This window comes from Spermophilus citellus (assembly GCF_964194105.1).
Source record: "Spermophilus citellus genome assembly, chromosome: 17".
Lineage (NCBI taxonomy): Eukaryota > Metazoa > Chordata > Mammalia > Rodentia > Sciuridae > Spermophilus > Spermophilus citellus.
In genome coordinates this window covers 13,665,018-13,678,107 of record NC_138199.1, presented here as the reverse complement: position 1 = coordinate 13,678,107, position 13,090 = coordinate 13,665,018, and the positions used below count along the sequence as shown (strand labels likewise).

Genomic DNA, 13,090 nt, shown 5'->3' with positions numbered 1-13,090 from the left:
TCTGGGTCTTTCGGAGGTCTTGCAGCTTATGTCTTTGTCTCCTTGGAGGCTGCCCTGAGACCATGCAAGGAAGTAAGGCTAGACCACTGGTGAATGAGGCCACGTGGAGGAGAACAGAGGTGCCCCAACCAAGAGTCAGTGCTAACTATGAGACATGCTAATGAGTCCATCTTGGAATTCTGCTGTTAACCAGCCAGTTGAACGCAGCCTCATGAACAAACTCAGGTGAAAACAGAAAGGAACTCCCAGCTAACCCACAGAATCATGGAAAAAAATAACTTTTTAAGCCACTAAATTTTGGAGTGATTTGTTGTGTGTCAAAAGATAACTGATATAAAGATTTTCCTGCTGTCCTTAGGATAAAGATTCTAAAGTGCTCTGTAATGCTGTGTGTTCCGACTCCACCCATGCCTCACATTTTTCTTCTGTTCCTGCCTTGGAAACCTTGGCTCTGGAAACCTTTGACTTGTGTTATGGTTTCAATCTTAAATGTCACCCAAAGAAAGGCTCATGTGTTGAAGGGCTTGGTCCTCAGCTGGAGGTGCTATCAGGGTACAACCTTTAGAGGTGGGGCCTTATAACAGGAAGTTAGGGACATTGAAGGGGATATTGGGACCTGGACCCTTCCTTTTCCTTTGCTTCCTGACCACCATGAGATGAGAGTTTCCTCTTCAGTATGCTTCCATCATGATATTTTGCCTCACCATAGGTCCAAAAGCAAGGGGCCAAGTGACCATGGACTGAAAAGTCTGAAACCGTGAGCCAAAATATCTTTCCTCCCTTTAATTTGTTTAATCAGGCATTTTGTCAAAGCAACGAAAAGCTAACACAGCTTGCAAGTTCCCTTCTTCAAAAGGCCTTTGTGTATGCTATTCCCCTCATCCCTCCCCTCTTTTCCCCCTCTAGACTTCGGACAACTGAAGTTTGTATTTGGTTAGTGGTCATTTGATTGTTTCTCTTTCCCATCAGTAAACTGCACAACGGTTGTTCTGAGTCTGGTTTTGTTCACCACTGTGTCCCTGTGCCATACTATAGCAGAACTCAATAAACAAATACTTGTTAAATTCATGAATAAGGTGGGTGAGAAATATGGCTAATGTTTATATACATAGGAGATATGACAGTAAAGGAAGGTTTTTATTTTTGGCGTTCCCCCCCACCCCACCAAGGGGCTTCTAAACTGCCTCTGAAAGCAATCCTAAGAGGAATTTTAAAATGTATTCAGCAATGGGGTAGGCAACATTACAAGAAATGCATAACTCTCCAAGAGAACTATTTAAGGAGAATACTATTTTGAATTGATAAATTCTTGTGTGTTTGTTACAGAAGAACTAATCATAGTTTAGTCATACATTTTACTTCTTTGTTTCCTCCACAGTCTTCCAAAATGAGTGGGAGATGATAGGGGTGGATGTAAGTATTAATTAGTTGATCTTGTTGGTTGCTAATCCAGTAAATGGCATGCTCCTGGGTTCTCTCTTTTGGAAATAGGTTTTACTCTGTGCTCCCAGCTTCAGGATCAAGGCAGAATGAAGGGGGATAGAAGGGAGATGGTGAGGTTGTATTTAAGGAAGGCAGATCTCATCCTCCTCTGCCTTGTGATCTTTGAGGGTTGTAACTTTCCACCCACTTTCTGTCTCCAGGAAATCAGAGTCCTTTGGGGAAGAAAATAGGAGCAGTATCTGACATCACACCATTTGATTCTGCTTTTCTTTTACCCTCACATCACTGGTTTTCTTTCTTTTTTTTTTTCCTTTTAAAATGATAACTTCCATTATCCCAGCAACTCAGGAGACTGGGGCAGAAAGATCTCAAGTTCAAGGTCAACCTTAGCAATTTAGAAAGACCCTGTCTCAAAATAAAAAATAAAAATGACTGGAGATGTAATTCACTGGTAAAGCACTCCTGAGATCAATATACAGTACAAAGACACACAAATACACCCCCCCACACACACTTCTTTCCCTCTCTCTGCACTTGACCTCTCTTCCACTTTTTTTTTTTGAGGGGTGGGGGGTACCAGGGATTTAATTTATTTTTTAGAATTTTTTTTATTTCTTATGCGTTTAGTTTTCATCTTTCATTTCCAGAAATTTTTCTTTCTTTCCTTTTTTTTTTTTTTGTACAGGAAATCGAACCCAGGGGTGCTCTATCACTGAGTAGTCACATCCCCAACAATTTTTTATTTTTTATTTTTTTTTAAAGAGAGAGTGAGAGAGGAGAGAGAGAGAGAATTTTTCAATATTTATTTATTGTTTTTTTAGTTCTCGGCGGACACAACATCTTTGTTGGTATGTGGTGCTGAGGCTCGAACCGGGCCGCACGCATGCCAGGCGAGCGCGCTACCGCTTGAGCCACATCCCCAGCCCCCCGCAGGGATTTAATTTAGGGTTGCCACATCCCCAGCACAATTTTGTATTTTATTAGAGACAGGGTCTCACTGGGTTGCTTAGCCCCTCCTCATTGCTGAGGCTGGCTTTGAACTCAAGATCCTTCTGTCTTAGCCTCCTGAGCTGCTGGGATTACAGATGTGTGCCACGGCTGTGCCGCTCTTCTTCTAAATCTTGAAGCCAAGCCTCTACTTCAGAACAGTCTTTTACTTAGCAATGAGAAAACTATTCTTATAGTTCTTTAGATGTGTGGGTACGGGGTGAGAGAGAAAGAAGTACAAGTCAAGTAAGAAGTATAACTAATAAAACTTTAAAAACACAAAAAGGGCAAGAGGGTCAGGCAGCTGACTTTCATTCTGGATGAATGGCCAACCAGAGGAGCAACAAAACTAGGAAGCCAGATCACTAGGCGCTAAAAAAGGAAGGAATAAGACCCATGCCTGGGGTACCTAGAGCCTAAGTCCTTCATTAGCAGTGACCAGGAGCCCCGTTCCTGCGTCATTGAGCTGAATGAAGAGAAAACTGGTGCTGAGAGTTTTCTAATGACAGGGGGCAAGAGGACCATGTATGTGAGGCTAAAACCTTACCCTCCATCCCCTGAAATTTCAGACGCTGTGAGGATCAAGCTGAAATTTTATTTACAGTTCCCTGGGAAATCTTACAGAAGACGGGCCATCATTATTGCTTTAGGGTTATTGCAGGAGGAAGACTACAGTCCTCTACTGGCAGACAGGAAGTCCAGCTCAAGGCTCAAAACTTTGTTCCCAGGTCTTTGTCAGCCCCATCTCTCTGCCCAAAGACTATCATTAATGCAAGAGCACCACCCAACTTTGTTTTCCAAGAGCCACCTGGGCAATTTTGGCCAGATCACACTGTACATCTGCTATCAAATTTCCCTCTGCTTTTGCCGGTGCTGTCACTGTTTTCCCCACTCTGGCCCCTCGCTGCAAGAACAAGGTATTACAGTAGTTCTAGATTGAAGTCTTGCACCTCCGAGCTGGGAGGTAGAGTTCTGGTTTCCCAGAGATTTTCATTTTCTTCCAGCCAGGACCAGCCTGGCTGCCTTTGTGTGGAATATCGTAAAACCACATTTCCTATGTCCCAGATAACATTATAACTCACTTATTAGGTCCTTACCCCTTGATGACATTTCAAGGGTCACTTTTGAGGTACTCTGCATGTTCTTGCATCTGTCGTGTTTTTTTCTGGGCCCCGGCACAAGGGAGAAGAGAGAAAGGAGGGAGACCAAACGGCAGAGAGTGTACGCCCATAGCTCATGCCCAGGATTAGGAAGAAGGCCTAAAAAGGACGCAGCACGGGGTGGGCGGATTACTTTCTCTCTCAAGCCCCATTGCGGAAGGATATGGCTTTGTTCATGCGCATCGCTACTCAAGCCAGAATTTATGGTGGGCGGGGCTACCCTGGTTCAGGCCGCTGGGTGGAGGGATACGGGGGTGGAGTAAAGGGGCGGCTGCGGAGATGCGATTCTTGGGCCGGTGCAGCGGCATCAGGTAGAGTCTCTGCGCTCCCCAGGGACTATTTCTTGGCATGTGATTTGTTCCCCAGGAGCCCGTCTATCTCCATCACCATCTGCGGTGTAAGCTGGCTCAGCACCTGGAGGAGAATGGGGTGGTGGACGAGGCCGTACATCCCGGGTATTGAGGAAAGTCAAGAGGTTCAGAGACCCGAGGAAGCACCACAGTAGGGACCATTAGCAAAAAGCAAGTCACAGCTGTGGCCCTGCCGCACTTTGTCATCTTGGACCTCTCACCTGCAAAGTGAGGACTTTGTAGTGGCTAACCTCATCGGGCTATTCTGGGTTGGACAGTGTAGCTTTGACTCCTGGGGAAGGGGACAGAGATGAACCTTGCCACTTAGTCTCCAAACTCACCTGTAGTGAGCCCAGGTGTTCCATCAGCTGCTCTTCACTGGACACTCCCAGCAAAACCGAGCTGACACCCTCACTGCGGAGACACCAGGCTGGAGCCAGAGGAGGAAAAAACAAAAACAAAAGAACTGATAGGGATGAGTGAGCACACTGGTTTCAGTGGTATTTCTGAAGAAGAGGGTAATTCCTAGAGACAAACCAGTCTTAGGGTAGGTTTGTGAGGTTTCAAGAGAAGACAGGGGTCCAGGACTAGCAGTGTCTCACCAATAGCAAGCTGGGCCACAGTGCAGCCCAGCTGGTGAGCAATGGGCAGAAGGTCCATGGCTTTGGCTTGTTGTTTCTTGCCATCCTCACTCTGTACTTTGTCCTTGAGCCACTGGTAGCCCTGGAAGACGAGGAGTATCAGCAAAAGACTTTACCACCACCCATAGCATGCCAGATGGCCCCGGTTCCACCATCTCAGATCTCACCTTGATGCTGGCCCTGCAGGTATCTGGGAGTCGCCCATCATATTTGCTAGTAATGAGACCACAGGCCAGAGGAGACCAAGTGACTGAACCAACACCTAAGAGCAAGAGGATTGGGTGTGAGAAAGGTACCTAGGCCACAAGTGAGGCTGAGTGAAAGGCAGGGATATGGGGCTGCACACCAATCTTGTGATAGAGCTCAGGCAGCTGCATCTCCACTTTCTCCCTCTGAAATAGGTGGTGCTCCACTTGTTCACACACCGGAGGAATCAGATTAAACTGTCTGGCCATGGAGTAGGCTTCCTGGGTGAGGTAGAGAGGACATGGGAGTCAGAACACTCTTTCCATTTTCTTCCTCACTTCCTCCTCCAGTGCAGTGGAGTCTGGAGTAGCCATGTGAAAAGTGGGAACCAGATTTGGGATGGAGGAGGTGGGGTCACAGACTTACCATGATTTCTGCAGCCCCCCATCGGGATGTCCCCCAATATAGGGCCAGCCCTTGGTTGATGACGTAGGTCATAGCTCGCACAATCTCTAGGCACACAGGAAAGGAAGAGCTTCACTGCTAGACCCCTAGAATCTACCAGATCTGCAGACCTCTGCCTGCCCTACCAAGATCCCCCCAGGTATCTCCATGCAGCCAAAAAGGTATATCTATTCTCCACCTCCCTCCCTGTCCAAGTCCTGGAGTCTAAGCTTCTGCTGTGGAGTGTGGGAGGCCTTCTGAGCTGGGGCTAGCTTCTTGAGGGTTTAAGGAAGTGCCCAGTTTTGAAGGGCTATCAGGTTTGGGAATGCTACTTTTACCCTCCATAGGACTGTTAGGGTCTGAGCGATTGGCGAAGACAATATCCACATATTCCAGCTGGAGGCGTTCCAGGGATCCTCGCAAGCCTTAGGTGGGGGTGAGGAGAAAACGGTAAGTTCCTCAGTTTCTGTTTCCTATGAATTCTGACTACCCCATTGCCATGGCCACCTAAAGCCTCCAATTCAAAGCTTTCAAAAATGTTCCCAACTCCTCTGATTTCTATGCCCATCCACTTGAGTTTCCCCAGTCTCTAACTCTCACCTTCAATGATGTGTTTGCGACTTAAGCCTCGTTCAGTTTCTGCCCTATAGGAAAAAGGTAAGTCAAAGAAGAGGTGTGACAAAGATAGGGGACCAGGGTTGGCCTGGAGCCATGAGAATTGCATGAGTCCTCACAGGCAGGACGGGGACTTACGATAGCAAGTATGGGACAGCAGTCCTCACCCCCCCCCCCATACACTTCTCCCCAGTCACAGTGGAATAGTCACTTACTGTCCTCCCCAAAAAATCTTGGTGGTGATGACATAGCTTGATCTCCTGGCAAAAGAGAAATGGGAGAAGCAAAAAGTAAAGGATGTTTGGATGATCATGTCCCCAGAAACCCTCCAAAACATGGTCTCACCTCCATCCTTTGAGCTTGAGGATGTTACCTAGGGTTCTTTCAGCCCTGGAAGAAAAAACAATGCAAAGACACTGATCTCTCCAAGGTGGATCAATTCTTTCCCCTCCTCCCCACCTTTTGCTCTTTTGTAAAGCAAAAAACAGAAGCCCATTTGGATTCTCAACTTCATTTTGGACTAAATAAGAGTGGCTTCTGGAGCTAGGGGTATAGTCATACAATATTCACTTATTAATTCAACAAATACCTCTTGTGTATCAACTATGTATCAAGCCCTATTGTGGGTTGCTAAAGGGAAAGAATAGGATGCGGGAACAGGAACAGACTGGTAGAATTAGGGAGAACACTGCCTTATCTGGTTTCAACCATCTGGGTTGCCTTCCCCCTTCTCAGAACTTCCCACCATTCTAAGCTCAGTTCAGATTCTGCCTCATTCATTCTAAGCTCAGTTCAGATTCTGCCTCATTCATAGAATGTGCTCTGATGGCCACAGTCTATGGATCAGTCCTTCTTGTTAGCTTCATTTGAATTGGTTACACAATTCTTTAGCACATAATTATGAGCTAACTTGTGTCAACTCTTAAGTTGCTTTTTTTAAAAAAATATATGTTTTAGTTGTAGTTATACATAATACCTTTATTTTATTTATTTATTTTTATGTGGTGCTGAGGATCAAACACAGGGCCTTGCATATGCGAGGCGAGCGCTCTACCACTGAGCCACAACCCTAGCCCAAGTCTTAAATTGTTATGGTGAACTCTCTTTCTTTTCTTTTCTTTTCTTTTTTTTTTTTTTTTTAACCCACAGCACCTCATAAAACACTGACTCCAAGACCTGAAACTGAAAGCCACTGGTCAGTTATGTATTGCTGGAGGTGCTGTGGCACTGGAATGGAATCTGCCAGCTACAACCAGGCCGACAGGTTACAAACAGTGCAATAGAGTGAACTCTTACTGAAATGTTTTACTATTGTTTGATTTCCTGTGTTTTTTGTTGTAACCACTTAGACCATACACATTATGTCAATGTTGTTTGTTACTGGTAAAACCCAGGGACACTTTACCACTGAGTTACATTCTCATTCATTTTTTTGAGACAGGGTCTTGCTAAGTTGCTGAGGCTGGCCTTGAGGATGGAACCCAGAGCTTCATGTGTGCTAGCAAATACTTTACCACTGAGCTATATATCTGGCCCACTATGTACTTCTTTTTTTTTTTTCAATGGGAATTGAATCCAAGGGCCCATAACCACTGAGCAACATCGCCAGCCCTTTTTTTATGTGTGTATTTTATTTAGAGACAGGGTCTCACTGAGTTGCTTAGGGTCTCACTAAGTTGCTGAGGCTAGCTTTGAACTTTCGATCCTCCTGCCATGGCCTTCAAACTGCTGGGATTACACTGTGCACTTTTTGAGAGCATGTTGATTTTATAGTAGAATAAGGCCTGCTCTGTGCTAGGCTCTGTGAAGGGAGTTGGGGAAGAGCAAGACAAGTTCCATGGAGGGAAAAGCCTCTGATATAAGCAGAAAATATAGCTAGTTAAACCAGTAATTAATTGTGTCAGAAGGCAGTAAGCTTATAGGGGATGGTGACCAATTTGGGGGAGTTGGATAAAAGCTTCTTAGAGAAACTGACATTTAGGCTAAGTCTTAAAGATGAGCAGAAGGGTCTGCAAGATGGAGAAGAGGCAGAATAGGCATTCTAGGTTTTGGCTATTCCTAGTGAGAAGCCACAGGTATATTATTTGGCCTGATGAAAATACAACTTTGTAGTTCATATGTAGTTGTACACAATGATATTCAAGATATGTTTGTTGGGGTTTTGTTTATTTCTTTGTTTGTTACTGGTAAAACCCAGGGACACTTTACCACTGAGCTACATTCTCATTCATTTTTTTATTTTGAGACAGGGTCTTGCTAAGTTGCTGAGGCTGGCCTCAAACTTGAGATCCTCTTGCCTCAGCCTCCTGAATTGCTGGGATTACAGGGTTGTGCCACTGCACCCAGCTGTTAGGTTTTATTTTTCCTTCAAGATAAAAATTTTATTTGTTAGTTTTATTTAATGTTACTTACACAGTATGCCTACTGGCCTGTAAGCTAGAGAGGGATGGACGCTAGGACTGTAACTCCTATAATGCTTTGGGGGCCCATGTCCTGAAAGGCTGGACCTTAGTTTTCCCAGAAATCCTAGAGTTCTTTAGTGGGAAATAAGAAACCCTGATGTTCCCTCAGCCTTCCAAGTGTAACTTAGTTCTTTCTCCCCAGTCCTTACTTTCCTGCTGCATACACTTCAGCGGTGTCAAACAGGTTTATACCATGCTCATAGGCAATTGTCAGCACATCTTCTGCTGTCTAGGAAAGTGAGAGAAAGAGTTGAAGATCACCCATTGCCCCTCAGTAACCTCCCTTGCTGTACTCCAACCCATGGCATCTCATCCCTTATTTCTATATTCTTTCCGTTTTCTGCAGTCTCCAGCCTCAGATCCCTCCTTCCCCATGCTTGCTGTTCAAACCCCTTTCCAGGTCCCTTTTTCTGATTTCCTTACCACCACCCCACCCTGCTTCTAGGTTCCATCACTTATACCTCATCTGAGATCTGAGAACCAAATGTGACCCAGGTACCTGCAGGAGAGAAGCCAGATACATGAGAACTGTGGGAAGTGTGCCATGAAAGAATGCCCCCTTCCCTTAATTCCTGTTCTGACTCACCCAGGCCAAGACAGGACACTCGAAGACCAGACTTTCCTAGATTCCTGTAGGATACAGAAGCAGAGGGAAAGACTGGCTCTTCCATTATGAACCTAGGTCATCAGCCCCCAGCTCCTTTCCTTCCAGACTGAGAAGCCCTCAAGGTGTCTCAGTCCAAAGAAACTAGACCCAGTAGGCCTGTGGGATTGGGCAGTACTTACCATAGCAGATTACCTAAGAATATTATTAAAAGAACAAGTGAACAATAAATGGCTGGATGCCTCTATTCCCTCTTATCGCATTGAAGATGTGCTGTCTGGTTTGTCTTTCTTCTGGGTGAGTTCTTGCCTGTATTTGAATCATCTGTGGGATGTGCGGAGTAGGGGGTTTCAGGGAATGTGGATAGTTGTGGTGAGTACAGACCCTTCAGAGAGTGGCATGCTTAGGTTGACTCCAGAATGGCAGAGGTAAACCAAGTCAAGTTCAGGTACTCAGTCCAGGGTCTCTGGCTATACCCACAAGACATAACAGGAGACCTGGCCGGGAACGTGACATGAAAGCCTCTTCCCCTCTCCATCTCTCAGCTCCCATTGTCTTGTGGAGACTATCTCCTAACCAGTGAGCCCACTTCTCCTCCCAAGGGGTCCCATCCAGGTAGTCAGCTCAATTTCCCAATTGGGACAGACACATGGAGGGTATGAGATTACTCAGGTGACAAAGCCAGGTCAGATCAGTGACCTCTACTCACTACCAATCAGGAGCCCCTGTCTCTCAGTTCTCTAAGATAATGTCAAATTTAAGCCCGCCCTCCATCCAGACCAGTCCTTTATCCTGAGGACTTAAGATAGTAGTCCTTACTTCCCACAGGCCCCAGTCCCCTCCCCTTCCTGACCCCTGAGAGGTCAAAAGAAACCCAGCTCTCAGGGCTGGTGGGGGCAATATCTGGGTCAGACACTCAGAGCAGGCCAGAGTGAGAAGTCGTTTCCCTCCCTCCTCTCCCCAGGACACCGACCCAAGGACACTATTGGAGGGGGGCGCAGCCCGGAGGTCCGTGCATCCACAACCTTCCTAGGGGTAAGGAGGGAAACTCAGGAGCATCCCCTGGGTTTGACAGGACTCAACCTTGCTAAACTTGATCCTGTTAGGAGTATTGATGGAGAACAAGAGGAGGACCAAGTAAGAGAGTGCCAGTGACCGGAAGGAACATTTTTACCAAAGTTTGAAAGGGTTTTGGCGGCCATCCCAAGGACGCCTTAGGGGTCCCAAACCGGGAGCAAATGGGCAGGCTGCCCGGCCACCCCATACCTGTATTTCATGCCAGTGCTTCGGCCGGTGCTTTCGCGCAGGGCCCCAGCGGGCGCTGGAGGTCGGGGAACCAGAACGGCTCGGGCCTTAAGGCCGGACCCGCCATCCCCCGGAGGATTCCCATGCCCCCCGCCGACTGGCCCTCCATTACCGCCCCCGGGGCCCGGCCGGGGTCCACACAGACGGTCCTCACTGCTTCGGCTGCGAAGGTTCTGTTCGGTACACGCGATAGACACCTGCATGCCGGCTGGCCAGGGCGAGGGAGGGGGCTCTGAGGGGACAGGAGGAAGAAGCAGGGACACCCCAGCGCGGACACCTGGGGTTGTAATAAGGCGATCCCTGGGAGAGCGGGAAGGCTGAGGAGGCTGCGGCGGGAGCCGCCTGGCGGGCCCGCGGGGGCGGGCTGCTGGAGGTCGTGGGGTTTGCGGCGGGAAGGGAGAAACGCTGGGGGCTCCAGGAGTGGAGATATTCAGATACGGGGGGAGCTGTTCAGGGAGTAGGAAATGGATGAGGGTAAGATCAAGGGCGATCCTCAGAAGGTAGGGACCCAGGGACAAAGGGTGGCGGGAGAGGGATGCCACTTTAGCCGGAACCGCAGCGGGACCTACTGGGGCTCCCAGCCGCGTCGGCAGCCGGCCCAGCTTATCAACATGCAGGCACCGCCCCCTCGTCTGCATAGAACCGCCCGCCTCCCAGCCAGACCAGGGGCACATCTGCATGAGCCCCGCCTGCTGAAGGCTCAGTGACTTGATTATTCAGTGTGCTCAGAAGAGAGATCCATCCTAGGTAGTTGCCACACTTTCTGGACCCGACGCATGTCAGCCTTCCCTCTACTCAGTGGTTCTTTGTCGGGAGGAATATGTCCCCCAAGAAACATGTGACAAGGTTTGGAGACACTCTGATTGTCACGACTGGGGGTGGGGAAGGATGTACCACTACTAGTACCCTTTAGCAAAAAGGGTTGCTGCTAAAATCCTACAAAACACAAAAAAGAATTTCCAGCTCAAAGTGTCAACGGTGCGGCTATTGAAAATTCCTTGGGCAAAACCTCTTTGCAGGCTTGATGGGTACAGCCGCCCTAGTTTCTGCTTTTATCTGGGGCAAGACCAGGCGGCCCACTCAAACAGACATGCTCAGGCTGCAGAAGGTGACAAAATGTTTATTCTGGGCTTCTCGTGGAGTCATATAAGGGTTAAAAACTGGAAAGAGGACGGGTTGGAGATATTGGGACTCCTGTAGGCTTCATTGTGAAGAGGAGGGGACGGGATGGAGGACGAGCTTTTGCTTTCGAGGAGGGTAGACAGAGGGGCTTACAGCGGGGGGCCACAAGTTAGGAAGGGCCCCAGGCAGTTCAGATTCTCCTGAGGAATTAAGTAGCTCGCTTCAACCCGCTCGGGCAGAGAAGAACGGCAGAGAGCGGACGTAAGAGTCCAGCCGGGAGCGGAAAAGTTCACTTTGCACAGTTTGGCCCAATGGGCATAGGGGATTCTTCACCACCAGCTCCACGTACAGCTGTGGAGAAAGACGGTGTAAAATCCAATGTAGTATAACCTCAAGGGTGTATGAACTCACAAGGAACCAAGACTGGGAGGCAAGCCCTCCCTTAAGAGAAACTGTCTAAGGATGTCTAAGGATCTAAAGACCTCTGAGAAAACTCTTAAATTCAACAGATGTACAACACATCTGTTGTACATTAGGGCTGGAAACTTGAGGGATTTTGGGGGGTTTCTGTCTGTGGCTATTAAGGGGTTCTGATGAAAGGATCCCTCAAGGGGACACTGACCGTGCTGTAGATGTGGTGCAGCACATCTCGAATGGATCCCACGCCTAAGTCAGTATTCATGACAACCTTGATCCCAGTGGGCGTCTCGTAGTAATGGAGTTTGTAACGGCTAGTTTGGAAGGCCAGGAAGCCGTCCTTCCTGCAGAGATGAGGAGGGTGTTAAAGATGGCAGAAATACTTCTGATCCTTCAAAGTCGACTCCCTCTTGTTTAAGCATACAGTTTGTAGGAACCTAGTTGAGTAGACACCTCCCATCTCCACCCCTCAGTTTAGCCCCCACCTCCAACCTCTTCACCACCTCACCACTTCCCTACTCCCCTTCCTGCAAACTTCAACATTCTTGTTCTAAGCTTCTCTAATTTCTCCTCCCCGTTTTGGGAGCCAATCTCCCTTTCATTCTACAAAGTAAGCCCCTCTGCCCCCAAATTCCCAATACTAGCCCTCCTTCTCACGGCGTACATGTCTAGCGGGGACATCTTGCTGACAAACGAACGGATAGAGAATAGCATCCCGTACATCAGCTTGTACTCCTAGAGGGAGAGGGACAGAGTTAGGTATTGGTTGTCGGAAGAGACCAGGTGGAGGTTGAGAATCAGCCGGGATTTGGAGAAGAGGGGTTGGGCTGGGACTATGTATGTTTGGAGGTGCGAGGTCACCCGGACTGCAGCCGGGGCCCTCTCATCACCTCCTCCTTGGGGATCCCCGCTTGCTTCTTGCGGTGCCACTCGCTGTAGTGCAGACACACTCCATTCCGGTCAAATAGGTATAGGTTGTGGACAGTCATCGACAGGACAGGGACTGTAAACCTCGTTCCAGGACCGCTCTCACTCAGTAGGCTCGGATTCTCCGCCGCAGATCCCTCCAACCAGGTGGGGACTCCAACCCCGGATTCACCGGAATTGCTCTGAGTCGTGGTGCAGTTACTTCCGGTTTCCTAGCAGCCCCGCCCCATTGGGCGCTCTAACTGCAAAACCCGGGCATTAACTCCGCCTCAACACCTTTCATCAGACCCCGCCTCCCTCCATCAACCAATCAGTGGCCGCCAGGATTGCGCACGCGCGATCAGGTTCCCAGACTTCAAATACGGTGTGAGCCTCTGCGAGCGTGGTGACGTTATCAGGGCAAGAGGCGGGGCGGCGGCAGGCGGCT

General features: G+C 48.3%; 2 protein-coding genes and 1 long non-coding RNA gene across 3 annotated transcripts; 1 reads left to right on the top strand and 2 right to left on the bottom strand.

Moving 5' to 3' along the window:
• Positions 1–2,733: 2,733 nt before the first annotated feature.
• On the bottom strand, positions 2,734–10,857 carry KCNAB3 (potassium voltage-gated channel subfamily A regulatory beta subunit 3). Its single transcript, XM_081272057.1, has 14 exons — positions 10,159–10,857; positions 8,875–8,918; positions 8,750–8,787; positions 8,438–8,517; positions 6,172–6,216; positions 6,042–6,086; positions 5,812–5,855; positions 5,550–5,636; positions 5,194–5,279; positions 4,928–5,048; positions 4,749–4,843; positions 4,543–4,663; positions 4,282–4,370; positions 2,734–4,004 (listed from the first exon to the last, which is right to left on the bottom strand). Exons 1-14 carry the CDS (start codon positions 10,833–10,835, stop codon positions 3,927–3,929), a joined length of 1,650 nt encoding a protein of 549 aa, XP_081128183.1. The 5' UTR covers positions 10,836–10,857; the 3' UTR covers positions 2,734–3,926.
• LOC308636527 lies at positions 4,915–9,153 on the top strand. The gene is made up of 3 exons (XR_014019438.1): positions 4,915–5,393; positions 5,559–5,661; positions 6,976–9,153. It is a non-coding gene; the product is annotated as an uncharacterized lncRNA (long non-coding RNA).
• Positions 10,858–11,297: 440 nt separating the features above from the next.
• On the bottom strand, positions 11,298–12,844 carry TRAPPC1 (trafficking protein particle complex subunit 1). Its single transcript, XM_081272054.1, has 4 exons — positions 12,627–12,844; positions 12,401–12,471; positions 11,942–12,080; positions 11,298–11,670 (listed from the first exon to the last, which is right to left on the bottom strand). Exons 1-4 carry the CDS (start codon positions 12,723–12,725, stop codon positions 11,542–11,544), a joined length of 438 nt encoding a protein of 145 aa, XP_081128180.1. The 5' UTR covers positions 12,726–12,844; the 3' UTR covers positions 11,298–11,541.
• Positions 12,845–13,090: the final 246 nt, after the last annotated feature.

Excerpts from the sequence above, each read along its gene's own strand:
- KCNAB3 (XM_081272057.1), bottom strand. The coding sequence starts at position 10,835 with ATGCAGACGAGGGGGCGGTGCCTGCATGTTGATAAGCTGGGCCGGCTG. Across the intron at positions 5,637-5,811 it reads TCGCAAACACATCATTGAAG|GCTTGCGAGGATCCCTGGAA; the intron begins GTGAGAGTTAGA and ends CCCCCACCTAAG. Across the intron at positions 5,280-5,549 it reads CCCTAACAGTCCTATGGAGG|AGATTGTGCGAGCTATGACC; the intron begins GTAAAAGTAGCA and ends CTGTGTGCCTAG.
- TRAPPC1 (XM_081272054.1), bottom strand. The coding sequence starts at position 12,725 with ATGACTGTCCACAACCTATACCTATTTGACCGGAATGGAGTGTGTCTG. Across the intron at positions 12,081-12,400 it reads AAGATGTCCCCGCTAGACAT|GAAGGACGGCTTCCTGGCCT; the intron begins GTACGCCGTGAG and ends TCATCTCTGCAG. Across the intron at positions 11,671-11,941 it reads TGCACCACATCTACAGCACG|CTGTACGTGGAGCTGGTGGT; the intron begins GTCAGTGTCCCC and ends CTTTCTCCACAG.